This window comes from Paramormyrops kingsleyae, chromosome 8 (assembly GCF_048594095.1).
Source record: "Paramormyrops kingsleyae isolate MSU_618 chromosome 8, PKINGS_0.4, whole genome shotgun sequence".
Lineage (NCBI taxonomy): Eukaryota > Metazoa > Chordata > Actinopteri > Osteoglossiformes > Mormyridae > Paramormyrops > Paramormyrops kingsleyae.
The window spans coordinates 5029675-5054730 of NC_132804.1; the positions used below are offsets into that span (position 1 = coordinate 5029675).

General features: G+C 43.1%; 1 protein-coding gene and 1 long non-coding RNA gene across 13 annotated transcripts in view; one reads left to right on the top strand and one right to left on the bottom strand.

Moving 5' to 3' along the window:
* The window catches only part of LOC111853106 (agrin-like), a 193958-nt gene that overhangs the window by 148760 nt on the left and 20142 nt on the right, over nucleotides 1–25056 (top strand). For 10 of the 11 annotated variants that reach the window (XM_023829692.2, XM_023829710.2, XM_023829728.2 and 7 more), the window contains 15 exons: nucleotides 54–199; nucleotides 525–630; nucleotides 1688–1798; nucleotides 2001–2165; nucleotides 2928–3071; nucleotides 3613–3737; nucleotides 4802–4907; nucleotides 9688–10092; nucleotides 12953–13078; nucleotides 14704–14831; nucleotides 18686–18800; nucleotides 19670–19789; nucleotides 20646–20987; nucleotides 22063–22255; nucleotides 22656–22871. In XM_023829692.2, the coding sequence (XP_023685460.2) occupies nucleotides 54–199; nucleotides 525–630; nucleotides 1688–1798; nucleotides 2001–2165; nucleotides 2928–3071; nucleotides 3613–3737; nucleotides 4802–4907; nucleotides 9688–10092; nucleotides 12953–13078; nucleotides 14704–14831; nucleotides 18686–18800; nucleotides 19670–19789; nucleotides 20646–20987; nucleotides 22063–22255; nucleotides 22656–22871 (2548 nt within the window). The remainder of the gene's footprint in view (nucleotides 1–53; nucleotides 200–524; nucleotides 631–1687; nucleotides 1799–2000; nucleotides 2166–2927; nucleotides 3072–3612; nucleotides 3738–4801; nucleotides 4908–9687; nucleotides 10093–12952; nucleotides 13079–14703; nucleotides 14832–18685; nucleotides 18801–19669; nucleotides 19790–20645; nucleotides 20988–22062; nucleotides 22256–22655; nucleotides 22872–25056) is intronic. The other variant, XM_023829766.2, reaches the window with a different exon arrangement.
* The window catches only part of LOC111853149 (uncharacterized), a 40387-nt gene that overhangs the window by 2504 nt on the left and 12827 nt on the right, over nucleotides 1–25056 (bottom strand). The window contains exons 3-4 of one of the 2 annotated variants that reach the window (XR_011992524.1): nucleotides 427–566; nucleotides 3–218 (exon numbers count right to left, since the gene is read on the bottom strand). This is a non-coding gene — a long non-coding RNA (uncharacterized lncRNA). Of the gene's footprint in view, nucleotides 1–2; nucleotides 246–426; nucleotides 567–25056 lie in introns of both variants that reach the window. The other variant, XR_011992523.1, reaches the window with a different exon arrangement.

Sequence of the window (25056 nt, forward strand, 5' to 3'; positions counted from 1 at the left end):
ACCTGCTGAGTCACACTGCACCTGCAAAACCTATTTGTGTTTCTCTTGTGCAGAGTGCGGGTCAGGAGCTTCTGGGTCTGGACTGGATAGCAGCTGCGAGCAGGAGCGCTGTCGTCTGTTTGGTGGGTCGTGGGACGAGGATTCCGAAGAGGATCGTTGTATGTGTGACTTCACCTGCCATAATGTGCCGCATAACCAGGTAACTTCAGCCTGGGTTCCTGTAGGCACCATCAGATGTTTGTGCTCTTGGACAAAAAGCAGACATTTGCATTTATTTGAATTACTCATTCATTGTCCTTTGTAATCCATTTCTCCGGAACAGACTAGAAGGCACATCAGACTTTTAGCTTTACGAACTAGAAAACTGGGGTACTGGCAAGTTGCAATAAGTAGCGATTAGTGTGCCACATAATACCTGCATAATACCTGCATTAAACACCTCCGCAGACGTCTGTGGGATCCGTTGTTACGTCTTAATGTCTGTCCTGGGCTTCCCTGAATTCCCCATCCATTTGGCCGTCCAGGTGTGTGGTTCCGATGGACACACCTACAGCAATGAGTGTGAGCTGAAGAAGAGGAGATGTGAAAAGCAGGAGCCCTTGGTGACTCACAGTCAGGGACCATGCACAAGTAAGACTCCCAGCTGTCTTCCCCACTTCAGCCTCAGTCCATGTCTTGGCCAATGCACTCTGTACAGTTGAACTGAATTTAGTGTCTGTAACAACCCATTGTGTAATAACACCACATTACGTAATAACTCAACAAAGTGTCAATGAAGACAATCATTTTGGTTGTTTTTTACATAATGCACAGTATTACATTTTCCTCATTAAAACGTGCAACACCCACATTTTATAATAACCGTCGCAATATGTAATAAATTACTACAAAATGCTGCGTTCAAGCTGTCTATTACAAAATGTGACAGATTATTACAAAATGTAGGTGCTTCTGCATAGCGAAGTGAAAATTTGTTGCATTTTCTTGAGTTATTACATAATGCTCTATTATTGCTTAATACTTTGTTACAGTCCCTAATGTTGTTGTTGTTGTTTTTTTAATAAGCTATGGTGCATGCATCCTGTTTCCTCTTATCTGAGCCTAGCAGAAACATGAGATGACTCTATGACAAAGGTGAAAATAACAGGTTACGTAAGATGTGTTTAGTCAGCTTTTCAAGACGGGACACAAGTGTCGGTTTAATGACCTGTATCTGAGACCCATCTTTGGGCTCCGGCAGCGACTAAACGGGTCATTTCATCACCACTGGGGTTCAGTCCAATCGAGCAGCACCGTATCTCAGCTGACGCAGCTTTGCTTAAGGGCTAAAGAATGATGGTCCTCCCTTTAGGTTCCAGGCCTTGGAGGTGACCTCATAACAAACCTATTCTATACCAGGGGAGATAAACATTACAGACACAGACAAACATTAATTTCCGGTCGTGATGATGGCGCTCCCTTAAAGAGCAAGTCTTCCAGGTTTGACAGCAAACACCAAGAACTTTGTCTGTTTATTATGATTGCATTTTCATTCTGATAAACATAACTATCGCCATTACAATATTAAATTCTGTGTTTGAAAAGTTGGTTGTTTTAAATCGTGTATTATTCTCCCATTATGTTGGTAGCTGCTTTCTATTCCACACAATCTTCTTCTCTTTTATAATAATCCACCTTTTCTCTTTAGGTACTTCCCCACCTGGCTTGACACAAGCTAAGCACTGCAGTCAAACAACATATGGCTGTTGTCTTGACAACACAACAGCTGCCCTGGGTGTAGGACTGGCAGGATGTCCCAGTAAGACTTTGACCTGTGATGCAATAACCTGACACTGACACTTAATTAAAACTAATGTCTTATTTTAATGCTAATGATCCGGAAACCAATATTCTGTGTAATTACTTATTCAGTGAGTTTGAATGTAACTTGCCGCAATTCCATCGTATATGTTTATAGAATGCCTGCAGTGTTTCTGTAGCAGTAATTGGGTGTTCCTCAGGTACCTGTCAGTGTAACCCTTATGGTTCCTATGGGGGGTCGTGTGACCCAACCGATGGACAGTGCTCTTGCAAGCCTGGTGTGGGAGGAGAGAAGTGCGACCGCTGCGAGCCAGGATTCTGGAACTTCCGTGGCATTGTCACCGAAAATATGAGCGGCTGCACACGTAAGAGACCCCCCTCTGCCCTCGTCTACTTGCATTGCTATTTTTACAAAACAAAGACTGGCACAGTGAGTCAAAGCCGTTCTTCTCCCTTATGGAAAGCCATGTTTCCAGGTGCACAAATGCCTTTGTTTTTGTGACCTCTAGAAATTCTGTTTCGAATAAATTACAAAGTTTGCCCAATGGCTTGATTAACAAGGTTCCCCTTCAGATAAGGAATGAGACATCAGCTCTCACCATTTAAAGCATTGGGATCATCCAGCACTGCATTGCTGTGATGTTTTCTTAGCAGTAATCCAGGAACCTGTTCCTGCATCTCATAAGCATGCAGCGTGTGCTCAGAATCCAGACTCAGTCTGACATAAAGTTGTCGAACAGAGGAACGAGGTCTCAGGTCACTCTGAGGTTAAGTGCAGTATAACCTCTGGGGGCAGCTGTTTGTCAGATGCTAGCTGCAGAGGAAAGGCAGTAAAGAAAATAAATTAAATTACATGGCTTAACATGGTCAATGAAGACCGTTTATCTCGGAATTGAGCATTTTTTTCTTCCTTGTCTGGTTTCAGTGGTTTCTGCAGTCCATAGTACTGTCTGTACTGACCTGACCTGTACTGTATTGTCACTGTCACTACAGAATCAGAGTCAAATGTGGATGTGAGTCGCACATGTAGTGACAGTCACCACTCAGCCAGTAGTAAACGGCTTAATTGCCTTTGACCAACAGACTCCGCATCAGCCCTTAAATCCACCGTCTCTCTCAAAACGCAGCTTGCCATTGTGACATGCTGGGCTCCGTGCGGGATGACTGTGAGCAGATGTCAGGCTTGTGCTCGTGCAAGCCTGGTGTGAAGGGCATGAAGTGCAACGTGTGCTCTGACGGCACGGAGATGGGCGCCGGGGGCTGTGAGCACGGTAGGACGCGCACGGCCGATCGGCGCTCCGCGGACTTCATCACAGATCAGTGCCATTTCACTCTGAGTGCACTAACCTCTATATCATCTCCTCAGGATGAAGACATCTGCGTAAGCTATATGCACTCCGGTTAACGTCGTTGAAAGCTCTATTCGAGAGGAAACACCAGTACTTTACAGCAGTGTTTCGCAACCCGGTCCACCGGGATCCGTAGACGGTCCAGGTTTTTGTTTCCTTCCAACTCCCAGTAGGAATGGGCTGTCTGTGGGTCCCCAAAGACCAGACTGGGAAACACTGGTTTAGAGACTTTGCTGTTTAGGAATGGCTGAAGGACGAATGTGATGCAAGATTTATTTTCACCTCTGCGCTCTGCTTGTGTAGCAGTTTTTCTTTGGTTACTCTCATGACCCAGAGGTGGAACTCATTGACATTAAGAGCCGTCCATGCAGCAGATGGCCCAGTAACCTGACGTTCCTCAGCCAGGTTGTGCATGTGGCTTTTTTTTTTTAATTCGTTGTTGTTTTATAATGTCTCCATTCAGGCTTGGGGGCTAGATCCTCCTGTGCAGAGATGGAATGCAAGTTCGGAGCATCCTGTGTGGAGGTAAATGGCCAAGCCCACTGTGAGTGCCCCTCCCCCGACTGTGACGAGAGGAACAGGACTAAGGTGAGCTCCCCGCTACTCTTCATGATTATTAGAGAAGAATAGGTTAGAGAAAGTGAAGATTTAATTTACAGTATCAGTCAAATGTTTGGACACAGCTACCCAATGAAAGGTGTATTTGTATAATTCTCTACATTTTAGAATGATTATAAAGACAACAGAATTATAAATATGGAATTATGGATTGACCAAAAAAAGTATTAAACGAAAAAATATATATTTGTTGAGGGGGGGGGCAGCTCTGTGGATTTGGACTCAAATTTCTGGGTTGGCAGAGTGATCCCATCCTGGGGCCCTTGAACAAGGCCGTTAACCCCAATTGCTCCAGGCACTGGCTGACCCTAATGTCTCCTCTACACCAGGTTCATGAGGTGGCCTCCTGGGATGCTCTTCCAGCTGTCCTGAAGGAGGCCCCACATATACGCTGAGCTCTCATTGGCTGCTTTTCCTTCACTCTCTGGTCAAACTCCTCCATAACCATTTCTACTGTGTTTAGGTCAGGTGGCCAGGTCATATTATGTGACACTATTAGTCTACTTTGTAGGAGGCTTAGTGTGTCCAAACTTTTGACGGGTACTGTAAGTATCCATTTTCCAACCTCTACCTTGAGCCTGTATTACCAAGCGAGATTAGTTGGTTAGCCACATAACTCGTCGGATTCACTGTACCCCAGTATAAATGGGCTTTACCTTTGTTCACTTACAAAGATAAATACCTTAAATCCGACAACCTATCTTGCTAGCCCAAAAATACAGTTTCGTGATACTTACCCCTCAGGGCTAAGGGGTTAATTTAGTATTTCATTGGTTACATTTCTAATATATAATACAGGGAGTCCTCACAGCTGACCTAAAGGTTATCCCAATAACCTGCATATACACAGACCCTTTGCGGATAAGATTGGGCACCCCTGATATAATACTTAACATTTTTCTGTTTCTGTATAGAAAGTTTCAGGTATTTAGCAACTCAGTACTTTGAAACGTATTGTGCATATACCTGTGTTCACGTTTATGCGTGTGCATCTTTGTGTCTGTGCGTTTGCTTGCATGTGTGCACCATTGCAGGTGTGCGCTTCTGATGGGGAGACATATGCAGACCTGTGTCAGCTGAACACCATAGCCTGTCGACAGGACAAGGTCATCACTGTGAAGCACAAGGGGCCATGCGCGGGTGAGAGCAGGAGGTTATCAGGCACGGGAGAGCATATCGAAATGATCTGTCTGCAGACTAACAACACACTGCTCACGGTAAACTACAGATCCCCAAGTTACAGCTGCAACTCCGCCTGGGATATTGTGCCCGGTTGACATCACTTATCATTTGTAAATTTAGTTAAATCCGAATTTCCGTAACACAGATTTGTCAGGTGCATATTCATGCTGCGAGATTCTTGGTCCACCACATCCAGAAGATGCTCTGTTGGATTCAGATCTGGTGACTGAGGAGGCCATTGAAGTGCACTGAAGTCATTGTTATGCTAATGGTAGCAGCTTGAGATGACTTCTGTTTAGTGACACGGCACATTAGCCTGCTGGAAGTAGTCATTAGAAGATGGGTAAATGGTGCCCATAAAGGGATGCACATGGTCAGCAACAATATTCAGATACTGTGTCATTTAAACAATACTCAGATACTGTGTCATTTAAACAATACTCAGATACTGTGTCATTTAAACAATACTCGATTAGTTTTAGGGAGCCCAATGTGCTGAGGAAACATTCCCTACATCATTACATCACCACCGGCATGGACTGGTGACACAAGGCACGATGGATCCATAGATTCATACTTTTAACACCGAATTCTGACCCTACGCTCTACGTATCGCAGCAGAAACAGAGATTCATCGTACCAAGTGACCTTCTTCCAATCTTCAAAAGTCCGGTGTCAGTGAGCCGGTGCCCACAGTGGCCTCAGTTTCCAGGTCTTAACTGACAGGATTGGAGCCCAAACTTGTGCTTTTGTAGTTCATTCACGTCAAGGTTCAACATATTATACAGGGATGCTTTTCTACTCACCTCTGTGAGTCTCTCTAGCCTTCAGTTTGATCCAATCTGGCCCTTCTAGCTGAGCTTTCTTGTCAACAAGGCATTTCCACTGGCAGCAGCAGTGTTTACCAAAACCGAAACCATGCATTTGTGTCGGGCCCCCAAGTTGTTGGGGCCCCCTGTTGGCCGCAAACAGCTACTGCACTAACCCAGAATGACATCTTGAGTGAGGCCCCAGAAACAACAAATCCAGCTCATCTGATTGGATTTTTTTTCTATTTCTCACCAATTTGGAAATCCGTAGGATCTGAAACACTCCAACCGTCAGGAAGCTCAGATCTGGGCCTCGGTCAGAGTCACTCGGATCAGAATTCTTACCCATTCTGATGTTTTATCTGACCATTAACTGAAGCTCTTCACCTATTTTTTTCAAGCTTGTATGCTGCTGCAACATGATTGTCTGATTAGATATTTGCATGAACTAGCAGGTGAGCAAACAGGTGATAGTATTCAAGTGGCTGGTGGGTGTGTATGTGAATGCATGCATGCATCATTTTATATATATATATACACACACACACACATATCTATGAAATATACACATGCATACTATATACGTCTTAGATTTGCTGCCTGCTTGATTTAGTATATATTAGTTATATTACTGTAGAATTTGTTGGTTAAATTCAAAATCATTTCAGTTGGTCTCTGGCAGACTAAGGATTATGTTTCAAGGCTGGTCCTGATGTAATTGGGCAGATATATTCTTCAACAAATGTATTCAGTGATTAGTCGGTTTGCTACTATTTAATTGGCCGATTTTATTACATATTTCATATGGCAAAAAAATCTCAGTTTTTATGAACAATAACAGGCAGTGCTTAAAAACTGACAAACCAGGGAGCTGCTGTGGTGGCGTTGAGCTCTGAGGCACTGGGAACAGTTCAAAGAGCTATAGAAATTGCGTATCTCTTTCTTGAGAAAAAAATTCAATAATTATGTGCTACAAAAGCATTTTAGAAGGGAATGAACAATTATTTTCAAATGTATTCACAAAGCTTTGTTCCTAAAAATTAGGTTTAACCTTTTTATGAGATATAAATTCTCTATTTTAGAGGAGGTCATAGAGGAAATTTACCGGGTAGAGGACACACCCTTGAGTACTGATTCAAGTACTCAACTAAAGAATACCCATAGTTCACTGCTGGCAGGTAAGAGGTGGGAGAGAGCAATCATATAGCGGATGACATCACTTTTCCAAGAATATTCAGTATATTCATGTCTCAGCTTACCAGATTGTTCCGGATAGAGTAGAAGAATTTCTCTTATGGTAGGAATCTGAACTATAGATATAAATCTGTCAATGATTCACAGTCTGATGCTTAGGATTGTACTTTAGGGGTTTACTTAGGGTCCCTTTTCACAGAGCACCATGGAGATGCCGTGGATTCCAAATCTGACCGGAGGAGGAGGGACTGGTTGTATGAGATAATAACTGATATTAAGCCTCTCTGATGTGTAGCTTTAGACAAAAAATGTATATCAAAGAAGAACTTTGTTGAGGGAATTCTTTTTAAGATCAGGACATAACATTCCCCCACTGAACTGCTTATATAAATGTATAAATATGTGAGCTACCTACATGTACTTAAATTAGGTTGGCTGTGTAACACTAACGTAAGGTGAGGTGATGTAAGAATGTGGATATGGAATGGTATTTTTTCTTCGACTGATTTAACCCTATACTGCTGAATACTAAGTATTAGCTAGAAAAGGTGAGATTGCCGAAAAAAGCGTCTTCCACTATTGAGTGAGAAGATTGCACCAATTTTAAACGCGATGCGCTAGCAATTATTCTTTATGGCACAAATATTCTTTAGAAATTATAGCAAAATCTTGTGTGACCTTTGTCGAGCCTTTGGTAACTTTGCCGAAAGAAGAACCTTTTGAAGTTAGTTGGAGGTAGACTCTAAAGGTCAATGTACAGATGAAATAAATGAGTAAAAGATAAAATTAGTATCCTGGCAGGCGGTAAGGCTATGAATTATCTGGCTGTAGGGGGTGCAGTCGGGGATGGAGGTTCTCTCGCATATCGCCAGCAGTGTTTCTGCTGCCCCATATGGCAGCTTCACCTGCGTCTGTGCTCAGGTCCGGCGGCGGTCATGTAAACAGATGGCGTAAGTAGGCCATAGGTGATGTGACATGGATGTTCCCCTTCAACTGCTGCCCTGAGCCTGCTTCCGCGTCGCCGTGCGCCGCATGCTCTCGCACCTTCTCTCCGCCTTTTTTCCCTCCCCGTGGACCAGCATGATGTCCAGCTCCGATAACCGCAGTGTAGAAGCAGGCGGAGATGACAGTGATTTCCTGCATCTCGCCAACATTGTCACACGCCTTAGAAAACCGAACAGAGCGTTAAACACGATTACCGAATTTTTCCACCGTGCGGCTCTCCTTGCCAGTTTTTCTTTCCTTTTTATTGCATGAGTCACAGTGACAGGAGCTTGAACACCCGTGTCCTTCTCTTTTCCGCTACACTGATGTAATACTTGGCCTATGATCAACCGCGGGGTTATGCGAGACCCCACCGCGACCATCTCCACCGCGACCATCTTTGCCGTGATAGCATCTAAAGCTGCCCACTGCCTTCAAGCATTTGTTGCTAGCAGGGTTATTTTGATCAAGTTGGCACGTTTAGTCATTTTCTGAATTTCACGCGTTCGCTACGTTACCATTTCTGAACGTTTGGCAGAACGCGAGTGACGTTCCATGTCAGTACCAGTGGTGAAACCTCACAAGTAGGAACTTCGCTGGCAGTGAGCTTTATATTCAGAGGTCTGGTGAGGAACGAGGTTTAAGAACAAGGAAAAGATTCAGGGATAACGGATGAGATGGGAATCTGGACCTTAATTCATGAGAAACAGAAGGTCCAGATGGGACTTTGCCAGGAGAAGCTTGCTGGCAGATTTTTACCCCCAAAAAAGTCACATTTGAATTTTTAAAACTGCTTCCATAAATTCATGCATATTCAATACTCACATTGTAAAGCTCGACGAAATACTTAATCATAACAGGTGCTGGGTTCTAGTTTTCTACTTTAAAGAGTGTCCACATCTGCGTCTTGGCTTGGGTCAGAGGTAACCATGTATTTTTAAATAGTACAAAGCCTCCTGAATTTTTATGCACTGTTTTGCTAATAATATTGGGAATGTGATATACATTTTTGCAGAAAACCTGTGTGTCTGTGTGTCTGTGAGTTTGGTATTGCGTTCTGAACATTTTAATAGTTAAGATCAGACATACATCTGTGATTCTACAGAACTTTCATGTACCAAGATGCCCATTTATGAAGAAACAAGCCAGCCTCTTTTTTTTTTTTCCTTCTTTTTCTTTAGTTATTTTTTAACAAGCTCCCGCATTAGCTGCTGCTGCACTGGGGAGATTTACAGGGAGCCAGCTGCCTTTGGATGTGTGTGCCTGAGACTGAGAGTAAAGTCTGGGACCGTCGGTCCTGGGGGAGAAGCCCTGTCTTCATCTCCTTTAGTTCAGCTGATTGCCTGCAGAGGCTCCAGCAAGCTGTAATTAGGCCTTCCCTTATAGGAAGGCAGCATTTGCATATATAATTAATGCACATACACATTCTTCAGCATCCTGTAAACAGGAAGTAAAGGAGAGTCAACTGGAATTCACTCAGCCAGCTTCCACGTTGTCACTGGTCTTCAGGTTATTTGATGCCTTCACGGTGGGGTGGGGGGAGGGGGGGCAGTCGCTGAGCTAGATCTGCTTCTGTATGGGTTACCGGCTCATTAGGCCTTTTTCTATGAATTTGTTTCTACTTACAAGCTGATATGGGGATTTCCCATGATGCTCAGCGGAATATGTTATGAACATGTGGAATCAGCGTGGTAGGCCTTGTGAAGCATTATCATCGATGCTTACCCATCATTCATTCCTGCTTCCTCCAGAAACCATGCACGCTGTTGAGCGGGCGGCCCACCCCACCCTCTCCCTGACCCACCCCCGCTCCACCCCCTTCACCGCCCACACCACGTCCCTCCATGGGCCCACCACCACATCGCCTTTCGACGACCCGGACGTCACCGCGGCGGTTGACGAGGAGGCCCAGTCCCGCTTCTATGTAGAAGCCCTCCCACCAGTAACGGTCAGCGAGGGCCCCAGCACCCCCGCCATCACCTCCCGCCGTCCCTCCACCCACCACAAGCCACCTCGCACCACGTCCTCTCCCACAACCTCCAGCCCCGGAACCTTCTCATCTACCCTCTACGAGGATTCGGGCAGTGGGGAGCCCAGCGGCGACGACGAGGCCGAGAGTAGTGCTATGCTGGAGGCTAGCGGGGAAGATCCTGTTGGTAAACCAGCTGTTTCACTACATATCCCATGGGTCATTGCTGCAAGGCGCGAGAGCAAGGAGTGGATGAGTGGGTGCAGGCTCTACAGCAGGGGTCTCCAACTCCGGTCCTGGAGAGCTACTATCCAGTTTTCTATCCTACCCGGCTTCTGATGAGCCACACTAGTTCTCAGGTAAATACCAGGAGCAGGTGTGGCTCATCTGAAGCCGGGTAGGATAGAAAACTGGATAGTAGCTCTCCAGGACCGGAGTTGGAGACCCCTGCTCTACGGTCTGCGCATAACACCAGAGGTGGAAAGATCAGGTCCAGAAAGCCAGACCAAGATTTTCTTTTAACCAACCAGTTGAGTATAAATAGTAACATTCACATTGTACTCAACTGACTGGTTGAAACTAAATCTTGGTCTGGATTTGTACTTTCTGGACCTCAACTTTCTAGCTCTGCAGAACACATTGTCTCCGTGATGAACAGTGTGTCTTAATATTGAGTTTTAGTGTTACCAGTTTCATTACAGATCAGTAATACTGTGAGCTATTAGTGAAAGAAGGACAAAACGCCACGGAACAAAGTCACGTGACATGCTATGTAAGGTTATGGGAAGTCAGGGGGAACTATCCAATGCTGAATACTGACAGAAGCAGAGGTCTGTGTCCTCCGAAGTATGGCTTCAACAAAATGTCACAAGAATAGGAAGTGCTTCAGATGTAGAAAATGTGGCTCAGGGCGTTATATTTAATCATTCCCCCAAGGCGTGTTTATTTAACCGAGAACAAAGACACTCAAGTAAATCAGCACCCTCGAGAGCGGCCTGTATGTGACTTCTCACTTCTTAGTTTTTCACAAATTATAATTAGCCAGTGTGCTATATTAGCTAATTGGCACCAGGATGGAGGCAGGGAATCACAGTAGTGGATGAGGAGTAATGAATGACACTGAGCTGTATCTAACCCAATATGAACATTTTATTTTATCTAATGGTAAGATTGATGTTTGTTCACAGAGAGAAAAAAAAAAATCTTCTCGATTTATTTATTGATTAATTTTATTCTGTTCATTCTGTTTAGCATTGTAAATAGCATTTCCCCTTAGTAGAAGTTGAAAGTTATAAACATGGTAATATTATGGTAAACAAGATATTACGAAAGCATTTATAACTATGTGCAACGTGTAATTCTGAATTTTAATTGGCACGCAGCTGCGGTTTCACTTTCGTCGTTTTATGCCAAGTCACCTCCGTGACATGAAAGTGCAGGTGTCCCTGTGTGACAAGACGTCACCCGGACAGCCGGCGGCGCCAGCCGTCCCATAAAGCTGCCAGTGGCCCTTTTACAGCCGTGAGACGCAACCGTGAGACGCCAGATGCAGAGGGACAGGCAGCTCTTTCCCAGAGTCATTTTCTACACCTGGTGGAGTTAAAGACTTGGTCACACTTGGGGACGGTCCCCGAGCCTGCAGCTCGCTTAATGTGGCAGGGCCGTTCATTTGCACGGCTGCCGTTGTCGCGTTTCGACTGGCCTCAATCTGCTGTTGCCTGATTATTTTAGGCTTTGGCTGCTAGAAATAAAAAAAAAGCAATGTTTCTATGCACATGTATATTAGATGTTGTACATCTCCTGAATGCTGGCTTGGGTCATGGGGGCCTGGTTCCTACCCCAGGCAGCAAAGGACACAAGGATGGGGTTCACTCTGGATCAGGAACCTACCCCTTTCTGCCTAAACTAGCAGCGGTGGCACCTACTGTTGCCATTCATACAATCTGGTGATGCCGGTGAGTTCATGCTTAGAGCAGCACCTCCTCGCGACTAGGACTGCGGGTATGAGGTCCATTCCAAGCTCCCCCTCATACCCCTCCAGTTCTCACAAGTCCAAAAACGTGGAGCGTCCTTCATGGGTGACCGTGAGTGTCAGTGTGTCCCCTGAATCACACCCCCTGTTTCCTGGGACAGGCTCCAAGCACAGTGTGACCCTCTACTGGATATGAGCAGTAATTGATGTAACCGAATGCAATTACTGAGGCAGGTGAATGATTTTGCTGTAGAAATTAAAAATGAGGTTTTATTATAATCTCTTTTAGCCATGAAGCCACTATTTCAGCACTGGAGAAACACATCATGGTATCTGCTACAACCGGTGATGCATTTTTTTATGAACTGCTTACTGTGAATGGTCTCATAGCCTAATGGCTATGAGACCACAGTTTTTTTTATCTCAGGTTGATGAGGTTAGTCTCAGAATTTCTGTGGTACCAATTTTAAGATGAGGGGTGATATTAGATCGAGAAGAATGACGAAACAGGAGCTGAGAGTATGGATAAGGTACATTATAATGCACATGATGTGTGATTGTTTACAAAATGTGCACGCTGTGTCAGTCTGTATGTGAGAACGCAAAACATAACGAGATTGAACAGAGGTCTAGATTCAGAGGTAGACAGTATCAAGGTTACAAGAAATGCCCCCCCGGTCTGCGCAGTTCTGCTGTGCAGAAACATTAGGTCATCCCCAAATGACCCACAGTGCATGCTTGCGTGTGATTGGGTCCCGCGGTGGACTGACATCACACCCTGGGTCTCCCCTCCCTTTGGCCCTGTGTTTGCATGGAGGGGCTCCCCTCTCACCATGACCCTGCGCTGATGGGTACATGGATATTTCATTGTATATTTATTTTCTTGGAAGCTTTGAAGGAACAAAGGTATGTGAGGGGGGGGCAGGCCTTTTTCATTTGTTCTGTATGTTTAAATACATTTTCCTTTAGGTAACACTGAAAGTTCACTGAAAACTGTCTGAAAAATAACGTATAAGCAGTTATTGGACAGGTCCTGTCAAGTGCGAATTTTCCTATGTCCCTGTCGTCTCCCTAGAGCCTGCAGTGACCCGGACCATCCCCGTGTCACCGGAGAGCCTCTCATCCTGTGACGACAGCCCCTTGGGCTGCTGTCCCGATGGCAGGACGGCCACCAGCGATCCGGAGGGAACCAACTGTCCCCGTAAGTCCTCCTGCTGTCCCTCCTCCTACTTAGTTCCCCTGCCACGGCAGTGAGGCGAGGGCTCAGCGGGTGCCCTGAGACGCCAGGGCCTGGCACGCTGGACTCTGAAACAGGGCAGCATGTTTCTGTCTCTGCTTGAAGCCTCCTGCTCCTCGCCCACCTGCTTCAGTGGTTATTACAGGAGCCGTCTGAAGTCTGCGGCACAGCCTCTGGGCCTGACCCTCACCATTAGGAGGAAAGGGATGCAGCGTGACTCTGGAAAGTGCTGTCTGCGCACACGCATGATCAGCCTGCGCACACGCATGATCAGCCTGCGCACACGCATGATCAGCCTCTCTCTCTGGTGGGATACGGAATTTCCTCTGCTGTGGGGACGGATTCACTTTATATTATTTTATAATTATGTGGTATGGCATGTATTTTATTTATATTAGCTTATGTCTATGTCCAAAACAGTAATACACACACGCACACACACACACACACAAGGACGCAGATGCAAATGCTCTATAATGTTCAAAGCCGTGCAGAGACTGCTGGTGATAATGAGGAGAGGGAAACAGTGTCTGGGGACATTAAATTGTCACTTTCTCACTGAAATAGACTGAAAATGAGACTATTCTGACTATATCAAACAGAGAAAGAGCTGAAGAGGTGCAGTGCGGCATTGTGATTATCACCTCAGCCAGCTTTTATGGCCTTTTTGACTTTATTCGCAATGTGGACTGAGGAGCGGAAGGGGAGAGTGATCTTGTGAAGCCCTTTTACTCTCTCTGTGGAGGTACAGTGCCTGCCCCAGTGCTGTTCCTGCTGGCACCTTCCCCTGAGATACGTCGAGCTACCGGGTGTCTATCCGCTGTCACATTTACAGTTTCGCCTTTTCTGTCTTCCCTGTTTCATTTTGCATTGAGGTATTTTCACTTATATCAGAATGTGGATGATGAGCGTGTGCAAGAAATATAGATCCTTATCATATAAAATTCTATCAGTAACCCATCACAGGGATTAGAAGACGATTACCACTGTACTTCATAATAATCAGTGTTTCTGCTAGAACCAATGGAGTCCAAAAGCCTGATTATGTGTGCAAGTGTCATATAAAGTGTGTGCGTGTTTGTGTGTGTGTGTGTGTATGTGTGTGTGTGGATGGCAGGGGTGTTATCAAAATCTAAGAATGCCAAAATTCTGGTATTTTGTTTGGTTACTTATGGTTAAGCTTAGGGCTGGGTAGGGGTTAAGGCTGTCATGTTGGGATTAGGGTTATGTCCATAGGAATGAGTGGAAGGTCCCCAGAAAGGTATGAATGCAAGCGTGTGCATGCATATGTGCGTGTACATGTGTTTGTGTGTGTGTGTGTGTGTGTTAGATCTCATTTTTCTATGAGTGGGAGTCATGTTTTGGTCAATATTCCATTGCTGTACATCTCCATCTCTCAAACTGACGCGTCACCCCTCGCTATTGGTCCATATTCTCACCCTAACCCAGAAAATTAAAGACATAACTTGTGCATTTCACAAACCTCTTGATTGGGATTCGCTTGATTTCGATCTGATTTATGGGAAATGTGTGTTAGTGCCCCCTGGTGGCTGCTGCAGTACCAACACATGCACGCTTCTGCCTTGCAGCCACCATGAAATTCAGCGGTTTTCTGCACCTGGATCAGGTGGAGGGACAGGAGGTCTTCTATACTCCTGAGATGGACGATCCAAAGTCGGAGCTTTTTGGAGAGACAGCCAGGAGTATTGAGAGTGCTGTGAGTATCTAAATAACTTCAGTGTTTTTTTTTCTTCCTCAAAGTGTTCTACTTACATTTGACAAGCAAAACTGGTTTTAATACATTGTTTGGCCTGGATTAAAGAATTAATCTTAATTGTGCTCAGGAATAATAATATTCCAAATAAAAATAAGTGGCTTCCTTTTCAAAATAAAAGATTAATTTTAAGAAATACCAAGAACTGACTGAAACACACTTAAGAAGCAAATGGCAAAATCCCAATATCCTGATACTGACATTGGGAAAGCACACATTCATACTTATGTGACAATCGTAAATTTTCGCTCTTTAGATGAAACTATTGGGTTTTGTTGAGCAGGACAAATTTATATGGCAGAATACAATGTAATCAAAATACCTCCCCATGATTCCCATAATTAAATGTGTCCTGTATCTTTCATTTTCTATATTTCTATATTGTGTTTTTTCTACATGTTTGAAGATTCAAACTGCTTTGGACAGCAAATTGGGTATAAACACACATTGATTTTACAATTGCATATAAATAACTTTCTTCATTCTATTTGAATTATTCTTATCATTATTATAGCAATTATGTAAAAAAATAAAAAATTGACTAAGCAACTACAGCTGCATGATGACAAATAAATCTTCACTGACTGAATGTTACACAAGTTATAAATTGTGTACCATCCGTATGAGAAATCAATGTATTAGCATAGAAAAAATGTCTGAAGAATTCTGTATATTGTAAATTATGAGTTATATTGAAAATTTAAGGAGAAATTTGCATTTTATTGATATGGATTCACCTGTGACCTTGACCAGGATAAGCAAATGGAAGATGATCAAATGTTTTACATTACGGAAACACTTTACAATAAGAGAAACTTTATTATGGGTTTATGAGTGGTTTATAATCAGCTTATTAATTAGGTTGTAACACTTTAGTAAATCGTGAATAGACAGTTATAAGCGAGCTATAACAGTTTTGTTTTAGTTGGTTTTTATTGAAGCATCAAAAAAGAGCCGTATTGTAAAGTGGTATCCACGTTACTTTAATGGGTTTGGTACCTTTTTTGTTCCAGATTCCTTTAGCCAGATACTTTATTCACTATTGGACAAGCACATAGAAATCTGCTCACACATCACATCCCACCCTGCTGTCTGTCCTTTGAGATACACATATACAGCTCGGCATCAGAGCTCCGGCTCAGCCAGTCTCCTGACCCCCCCCGCCCCCCCTAACCCGCAGAGCCCTGCGGTAGCCCATACTGTCTGAGGAAACTTTTAAGATGAGAGCTTAATGTTAGGGTATGATTGTTTTATTATTATAGTTAATATTCAAGTATTCATGACACTGTAGCCATAAACATTTACAATTTGCTGCTGACTTCATCAAATGTAACCCTATTTAGTCTGTTCACTGAGCCTTCAGTTGCGTAAACTGTTAAACTGGTGAACTGATGCTTGAAAAGTGATGTTTGCTCATGATGTCTTTAACAGTTCTCAACAGGGGCACCCCTTTCTGAAATTCAGTCATTATAGAAACAGCAGCAAAATGAATGACTTGATTAAAATATGAGTAGGTTACACAGCTGTACTTTACTCTGCATGTGCAACACAAACCCCATCAGAATGTTGTTGTAGTGGGGAAAGCGCATCTGTCATCTCCCTATAGTTTCCTTTGTTGTCAGAGTTTTCGCTCTCATTGTGTCCCCTGAATGCCAGCTCCCGTCGACCCGAGAATTCAAATCGCATCAATCAAACTTTTCAGGATCTCACAGGTTTTTCCTCACCATGTTGTTGGGTAACTGTAAATGTTTATTGATCAAACTATCAATCCTCACATTTTCCAAAAGATTTCATTCTGTCACTGCAATGACATGTTACTTTTGCACAATTAAAAAATCTGGAAAAAAAGGTTCTTTTTTGTTACATACACATGATTAGCTAAATAGGTGATAAATACATTGAAATCAATTAGCTTAGAGAAGCATAAAATGTTACACTTCACTGAAGTTTCTTTTTTCACCCTCAGGGTTTTTGCACAATACTTTGTTACACATTTTCTGATCCATCACTCATTTTTTGGTTTCACAAGGAAATGGTCATTACAATGAAATGTTAACATCATGAAGATGTTTTATGTGATGTATATAGATGAATGTTATTATATTAGTATATTTTTTATTTTCCTTTTTTGGTGAAGCACTAACTTCATCTGTTGTCTTAAAGAAACCTCCAGTGTTCTGAAAGGTGTTGATTAATTTTCTATAACCACACGCATAGTGCCAGCCTGGCATACAGAAGTAAATTAGTGTGCTATTATAATCTTTAACGCAGGAAAAGCCATGCATTATACATTTTTAAACACATGGCTGTGAAGGCAAACCCAACGCTTATACCACAGTTAATACACATTTATCTGACACATTTGATTGATCATCCACAAATATTTCAGTGATAACTTTGCCTGGATACATCATCCCAAACTTTTATGAACTTTTCTTCATTGTATAGGTTTTAGAATTAAACAGAGAATTTCAAGCTAGCGACTGGCCTTTGGATTAGCAACAGGCAATTTCAAACTAATCTTAGCAACTGTTTTAGCGACAGTTTTTGAAATAACGTTGGTGATTGGATCGTATCTAAAAAAAAATGTTTCATTATTGGAGGAATAAAGTAGTTCTTCAAAAAAATTGCATTTAAAGAGAAAATTATGTCTTTAGGTAGAAGCATGTAAGCTAAATGCATAGTAACCATGGAGTACACTGGGTAATGTGCCCAAATGCATAGTAACCATGGAGTATGCTGGGTAATGCGCCTAAATGCATAGTAACCATGGAGTATGCTGGGTAATGTGCCCAAATGCATAGTAACCATGGAGTACGCTGGGTAATGCGCCCAAATGCATAGTAACTTTGGAGTATGCTGAGTAATGCGCCCAAATGCATAGTAACTTTGGAGTATGCTGGGTAATGCGCCCAAATGCATAGTAACTTTGAAGTATGTTGGGTAATGCGCCTAAATGCATAGTAACCATGGAGTACGCTGGGTAATGCGCCCAAATGCATAGTAATCATGGAGTACGCTGGATAATGCACTTCAAGCTGAGAGTTACACATTTTTAAATGCAGTCCACAGAGGCTACCACTGCGCATTGGGTGGGTCTTTGCCTTCACAGCCAGTCATTTAAAAACGTATAATGCATGGCTTGGACTGCATGAACCCTTACATAATCGGTGTAAGTCTGACGTTTGAATGAAGTGCTTCTTTGACTTTTGTGCAGCTGGCTTCTGAATTCCGATGCGGTAGACGTCCCCAAACTAGCACACTGAGTCTCCCAGTTTGGGTTGTACCTTGGTGTGATATTTATGCATCGAATAATTTTCATCATGTTAAACAATGTCTGCCTTAATTCTTACTGTTAAATGGGTAAAACAGGATATCTCAGTAGGGTGGAAAGAGGCTGTTCCAGCGGCCTGCTTTAATCTGCCGTTTACATTTTGCCATAAAGGCTTCATGAGGTATTAATCATCAGATAATTATTTTATTTGAAGTCCTGATAACAAATGGATTAATAGTAATGTAGCTTACAGTGCATTGATCATTATTTCCCAGTGCAAAAGACACTGTCTAATACGTAACAATCTAAATCAGCATGTGGTTTTTTCCTGGGAAAAACGCTGCCATTAAGGATGCTGACATTTACTTATCCCTGTAAAGTGTGTTTATGTAATCACTTGTGTAGTCATTATCACTCTGCACAATAAGCGAGTAAAAAACTTACATTTAAAGCCAAGTGAATGTTTTATATTTACATAATCCTCTTGTCATTTGCCGTGACAATTTTTTTCTTCTTCCTTTAGCTAAATGAGTTGTTCCAGAAGTCGGACATAAATAAGGACTTCAAGAGTGTTAGAGTCCGAAATCTTGCTCCAAGTAACTCACTCCTTGCCTTCGTGGAGGTCCATCTTGATGCAGGTGAAATTACGTTACCTTCTGTTAGAGTCTTTTCTTAAAAGGTGCTGGATTTTTATAGAAGTCGATTTTGGACACAGATAAAATACATTGGTTTTAGTTCTTTATAGATCCGGATGAAATATACTGGCTTTCAAAGAGATCTTTGTTACATCCTAGTAAAATAGTCTCTGCTAATGCTCTAGGAATGTCAGTCCCATAAGAATTACAGAATCCAGTGCCATTTTCTTATGTGAGCTGTTATTAAAAAAATCAACTCATTCTCCAGTCAGACAGTAAAAGTATAGTGCTATGGTCTAGTGTCATTTATGTCATTCTGAAAAGGAAAATATTCACTGGTCAACTTGTCTTAGTCATAGTTAATAAAGGTAGTATACTACTTCATTAAAAAGCATTTTTTTCTTTCCCTGTGTGGTTTGCTGTTTTGTATCAGTGTTACATGTAACTATTCTTCTAAGATCTTACCAAGTAGATTACATTTCCACAAGCTTTGCTTTGCTAACCTGCTATGAATGCTCTGTTCCAGCCACACCATCTCTGTTGCTCCTTCAAGAAGCCATCCACATAACTGTCCATCCAGAGCTCTCTCCATATCTACTCCATGCTATTACACTCTCACTACTTCCAGTTTTTCTCCCTTTCCCATTTTCCAACTGTTCACCTTTTATTTTGCTTTACCTGGAACCCCTCCCATTTACCTAGAACCCCTCCTCATCACTCCACATATCAGCGCTGCTGCTCCACCCTCCCTGACTTGGCTTTTTGTCATGAGTCCAGTTCCTTAGCAACAGCACTAAAAGCAGCTAAGAACATATATGCTACACAGCTATGGAGTGAACTTTGCAATCAGTCATGTTCTAACTGTGCCTCAGACACCAGGCACACCGTCGAGAATGTTGAGGGGGCTCTACTGAAAGAAGTGAAGTCAACTAAGCAGACAGCCATAGTTGTGAAGAAACCAGTGGAGGAGAACATTCGTTTTAATAACTATGGTAAGAATCCAGTGGAGAAGAACATTTGGTTTGATAACTATGGTACGAATCCAGTGGAGGAGAACATTCAGTTTAATAACTATGGTAAGAATCCAGGGTAGGAGAACATTTGGTTTAATAACTATGGTAAGAATCCAGGGTAGGAGAACATTCATTTTAATAACTATGGTAAGAATCCAGGGTAGGAGAACATTCAGTTTAATAACTATGGTAAGAATCCAGGGTAGGAGAACATTTGGTTTAATAACTATGGTAAGAATCCAGGGTAGGAGAACATTCAGTTTAATAACTATGGTAAGAATCCAGGGTAGGAGAACATTCGGTTTAATAACTATGGTAAGAATCCAGGGTAGGAGAACATTCGGTTTAATAACTATGGTAAGAATCCAGGGTAGGAGAACATTCAGTTTAATAACTATGGTAAGAATCCAGGGTAGGAGAACATTTGGTTTAATAACTATGGTAAGAATCCAGGGTAGGAGAACATTCAGTTTAATAACTATGGTAAGAATCCAGGGTAGGAGAACATTTGGTTTAATAACTATGGTAAGAATCCAGGGTAGGAGAACATTCAGTTTAATAACTATGGTAAGAATCCAGGGTAGGAGAACATTTGGCTTAATAACTATGGTAAGAATCCGGCGGAGGAGAACATTTGGTTTAATAATGGCAAGCTCCTGAACCTGACAGTAGAATAAACTTGTTTTAGATTATATTATACAGTATGAATGTGGTCAATCAGTGAATCTCAAATCTTCACCATTTTTACCATAAAAATCATAGCAGGGACGTCACTTGGGCTGTTTGTATAAATATCTAATGATGCTGCTGGTTCTTACCCCTTTGTCTCTGCCAGGCGTCTCCACTATCCCACTTTTCACCACAACGACAATGACCACCACCCTGCTGCCAACTGCGTCCTGGGCCAGTCAGAACACCGGAACCAGCCGCACGGCCTCTGCGGGCCGCAGAGCCACCACAGCGTCCCCGGTGACCAGGCCACGCACCACCCCCTTATTCCTCACCCAGCACACCACACCCTTAAGGGCGAAACTGATGCCCAAGCATGCGAGGCCTACCCGACCCCCCCTGCCGTGCTCGTCACACCCCTGTCAGCACGGGGGCACCTGCGAGGAGGACGGCGAGGAGTTCACCTGCGTCTGTCCAGCAGGAAGAGGAGGCGCAGTCTGTGAAAAAGGTCAGTTAGACCACGACAGACAGAATGTTATTTGTATGTATGTTTGACTTAGTCAATGCAAGATTGGAGGAAGCTTAGTACGTCATTTTAAGTGATGTAGTACGCAATGTTGGGGTTAAGATCGGCCCTGGATTTTGGGGTCCACGATGGACCCACGCTTTGCCGAGGAAGGGAGTTCCCATGATATCTTTTGCTGAGCGAAACGTTATGCCGGCGGGTGCACGATAAATTTTACCAGCCCAAATACCCACTGGCCCACCTGGAAAATGCCCAGTATGCCAGATGGCCGGGCCAACCCGGATAGCAGGGTAATCTCAAAAAGCTGTTTGGATAGTATGGCTACCCCTATTCGGAATGAACAGTGCCTCCACCATACGTTGATGTCTCATTTATTCAGTAGATGATTTCACTAGTGCAAAGACAATAGTCTATTTAGTGCAATTAAAAAATGAATAAATCATCAAATAAAAAATGAAGGACATGTAAATCAAGACAGAACTTGTCTTCTTTACTGAGTTACAAATGTTACGCCGCAGTTAAATGGATTAAATGGATATTTATTCAAATGCATGTGGCTCAGTGGGTTAGGCATCTGGGGTCAGAAGTCGCATCACTGTTGGGCCCTTGAGCGAGGCCCCTAAGCCCCCCGCAATGCCCCAGTGGTGCTAGACAAATAGCCTGACCCTGTATTCTGACACCAGACTTTGCTCTCAACTGTGTGTGTGTGTATGGGGGGGGGGGAATATCTTTTGAGGTCCCCATTTGGATAACCTCAGTTTTAAAAACATCTGTGAATGCAATCAAAAAAGTAAAAATGCCAAAAGTCTTGTATTTGGGTTGGTTACTTATGGTTGAGGTTAAGGGTTGGGATTGGGATTAGGGTTGGGATTAGGGTTTTTCCCATAGAGATCAAAAGATGGGATATGCGAAAAGAAGCATTCATTTTATTGCAAAATAAAGATGAAACAGTGAAAGGGCTAGTTACTGTAATATAATAATTCACAATGTGTAGCCCCTCTCAGCCTTCTGCTATAATAAACTATTTTATTGATCTTCTTTTGATTTTGCCTACCAGTGATTAAGTACTTTATCCCTGCCTTCGGGGGCAAGTCGTACCTGGCCTTCCCCACCATGAGGGCGTACCACACGGTCCGCATCGCCATGGAGTTCCGGGCCGCAGAGCTGACCGGCATGCTGCTCTACAACGGGCAGAATGGCAAGAAGGACTTCCTGTCACTGGCCCTGGTGTCTGGCCAGGTGCAGCTCAGGTCAGTGTGGGGAAGGGTGCGTTTTATCGGGAAGCAGCAGTCTGTGGTGGCGAAATTGGTGCTTGCTGTTCATTGTAACAGTTACAGGTCACTGATCAGCTTTATTCGACAGTAGCACTATAGCTAATTAACACCAGAACCGCCAATGGACGTCAAACTCCTGTCAGCACCAAGCAAGACGTACTCATGCGGCCCTTTTTTGTTTGCACTAATGTGCCGTTAGTGTTAATAGCAGTAGCCAATCTAACAACCTCAACCAAAAAGCCATAATGTTCCTAACAGATCGTACGGCTGAAAAATTTTCAAACACAGTATTTCAGAAAATTTTGGATAAATAGACATAGTTTATTGGTGATTTCATGCTCGTTAAAGTTTCCGCTCTCATCTTCACGTCCGGCAGGTTCGACACGGGGTCAGGGACGGGCACGCTGCTCAGTAGGGTCCGCGTGAAGCCAGGCCGCTGGCACCAGCTGGTGGTGATACGGAACAGGCGCCATGCCATGATGAGCGTCGACAGCGAGCTCCAAATCGAGGGCGAGAGCCCGCCCGGCACCGACGGCCTCAACCTGGACACGGACCTCTTCATTGGGGGTGTGCCGGAGGAGATGTTACAAGAGTAAGCCCCTCTCTGTGTCTGTTAACATACAGTCTACCATCTGCAACTATATTTCGCTAGTTCGGGTGGTTAGATTTTTGCCTCCACTCTTTGAGTTTGGATTTTGCATGTCGTCCCGTGCTGATTGGGTTCCTTAGGGTACTGGGGTTTCCTGTCGCACTCCAAAGACATGCAGTCAGGCTAATTCATCTCTGCGTCACCCACCTTGCATTACTGGTAGCCTGGATTCCCATCCTGCTGTCTGTGGGACAGGATCCACACCCCCAGCAACCCTGACCAGGATCAGTGCTTAGAAGATGGATTCGTGTTTTGATCAGACTTTTTTTTTCCAATTGAGACAATATAAAAAACATAGACAATGACAAAACAACAGCAGCTCTGCCCATTCTTCTCTGTCCACTGTTCTGACTCAAAGCCTTAAAATATTATTATCTCATTAAAATGAAGTTGTCAGTTTTTAGCTGCATCATGCTGTATTTGTGTGGTGGAAAAGTAAACATGTCTATGAAACCCTATGCAGATATTTCTCATCATTCAAGACGTTTTTTTTTTTGTATTTTTTGCAAGCAGTTCATTTTTCTAATGTTGTCTATTTTTTATTCAAATTTCATTCCTTTCAATAGATTAAAAAGTGGCTCTTCTTAACTGAATGTTAAATATTGTTTCCTGTGGCACTGTAATTTTTATTTTTAGACAAGTAACATTTCTATGGCAACCCTATTAACCATTTAGACTATTTTGACCATTTGGCCATTAATTTCTCGGACAACCGGCTTCCCAACATAAGGGTCACTACACAACTGTTATTGTGAAATTTAATTAAATATATCTCTTCAAACTTAAATTTGAATAACTTAAATTGAGAGAATCTTAAGTTATCCAGATGTCCAGCATTTCAGTTCTTCGCATTTCCAGTGCTTCACTGGTGCTGGGACTTTTGACAGCCTGTCAAAATGCTGCCAGTGTTGAGCTGGCTGATAGTGGAACTGAACTCCAAGTAGCTTGTTCAATCTCATCCCACGTATGTTCAGTTGCACTGAGAGCTGCTGACTGAGTAGACCACTGGATTTCTGGATCCAGTCTTAGCCTTGTGGCACTCCGCAATATTCTTATGAAAAAATTATCAGTTGCAGTTGGATGCACTGCTGCCGTGGAGGGATGCACCAGTTTCACTGTCCTGTTCTGATATCCTATAGCATTGTGTCCCAACCCAGTCCTCAGGGACGCCCAGACAGTCCATGTTTGTACTCCTCTCAGCTCCCTACCGGGAGCACTCCAATTCCACTGCATGCATATAATTTATAAGCACTGCAATTCCACTGCATGCATATAATATATAAGCACTGCAATCCCATAGCGGATAAGCAGTTGGAAGATGGACATATGGACATTATATAAAACAAAAATTATTAGCGCGGGGGAGAGACAGACTGGATGGGGTGGCGGATCATTATAGGAAACACATTCAAGCTCGCTGAAGGCAATTTAGAGACACAATTTCACCTAACTGTATATTTTTGAACTGCAGGAGGAAAGTAGAGTATCACAAAGAAATGCACAGAAAACGGGAAGAAAGCTGCAAACACACACATTTACACAGTCGGTGTGAGGTGCTGCAGGTTAGACCTCTGTGCCCGTGATTGGTCGGTCACCGCTTAAAATGCTGTGGGGGGGGTAGCCTGATGTCACTGTTGGGCCCTTGAACCCAATTGCTGCCGTGTATTATTGACACGCCTGTGAAGCAGACATATAAAGACGCGTGAATGTCAATAAGCGAGCTCTAAATATGAAGCACACTGCTGTACTGCATGCTTATTAGGAGACCTTGTCAGTCTGTGGCATTTATCACCAATGGTGTGTCTGCTCATTTATAGTACGAACGCATTTAATTGCGTGAAACCGCACTAACCCTAATCAAGAACCAAATTATTACTGATGTTTTTTTTACAATGTATCTAAATAATAATAATAATAATAACAAAATTATAGGCAGACAGTTTGCTGGTGTGTAACCAGCCCTTCAATCTGCTCTCCATACTCTAGTGTTAATTTCTCTTTACTCAGTCCTTATGTTTTACATGCAAACAGTAAATGATAATTATTATATTAAAGTATCACGTAACATTTATTTTACCTTTAATTAGTAGGTCCATAATCACTTGCCTTTGGCTTTTTATGGGCAATT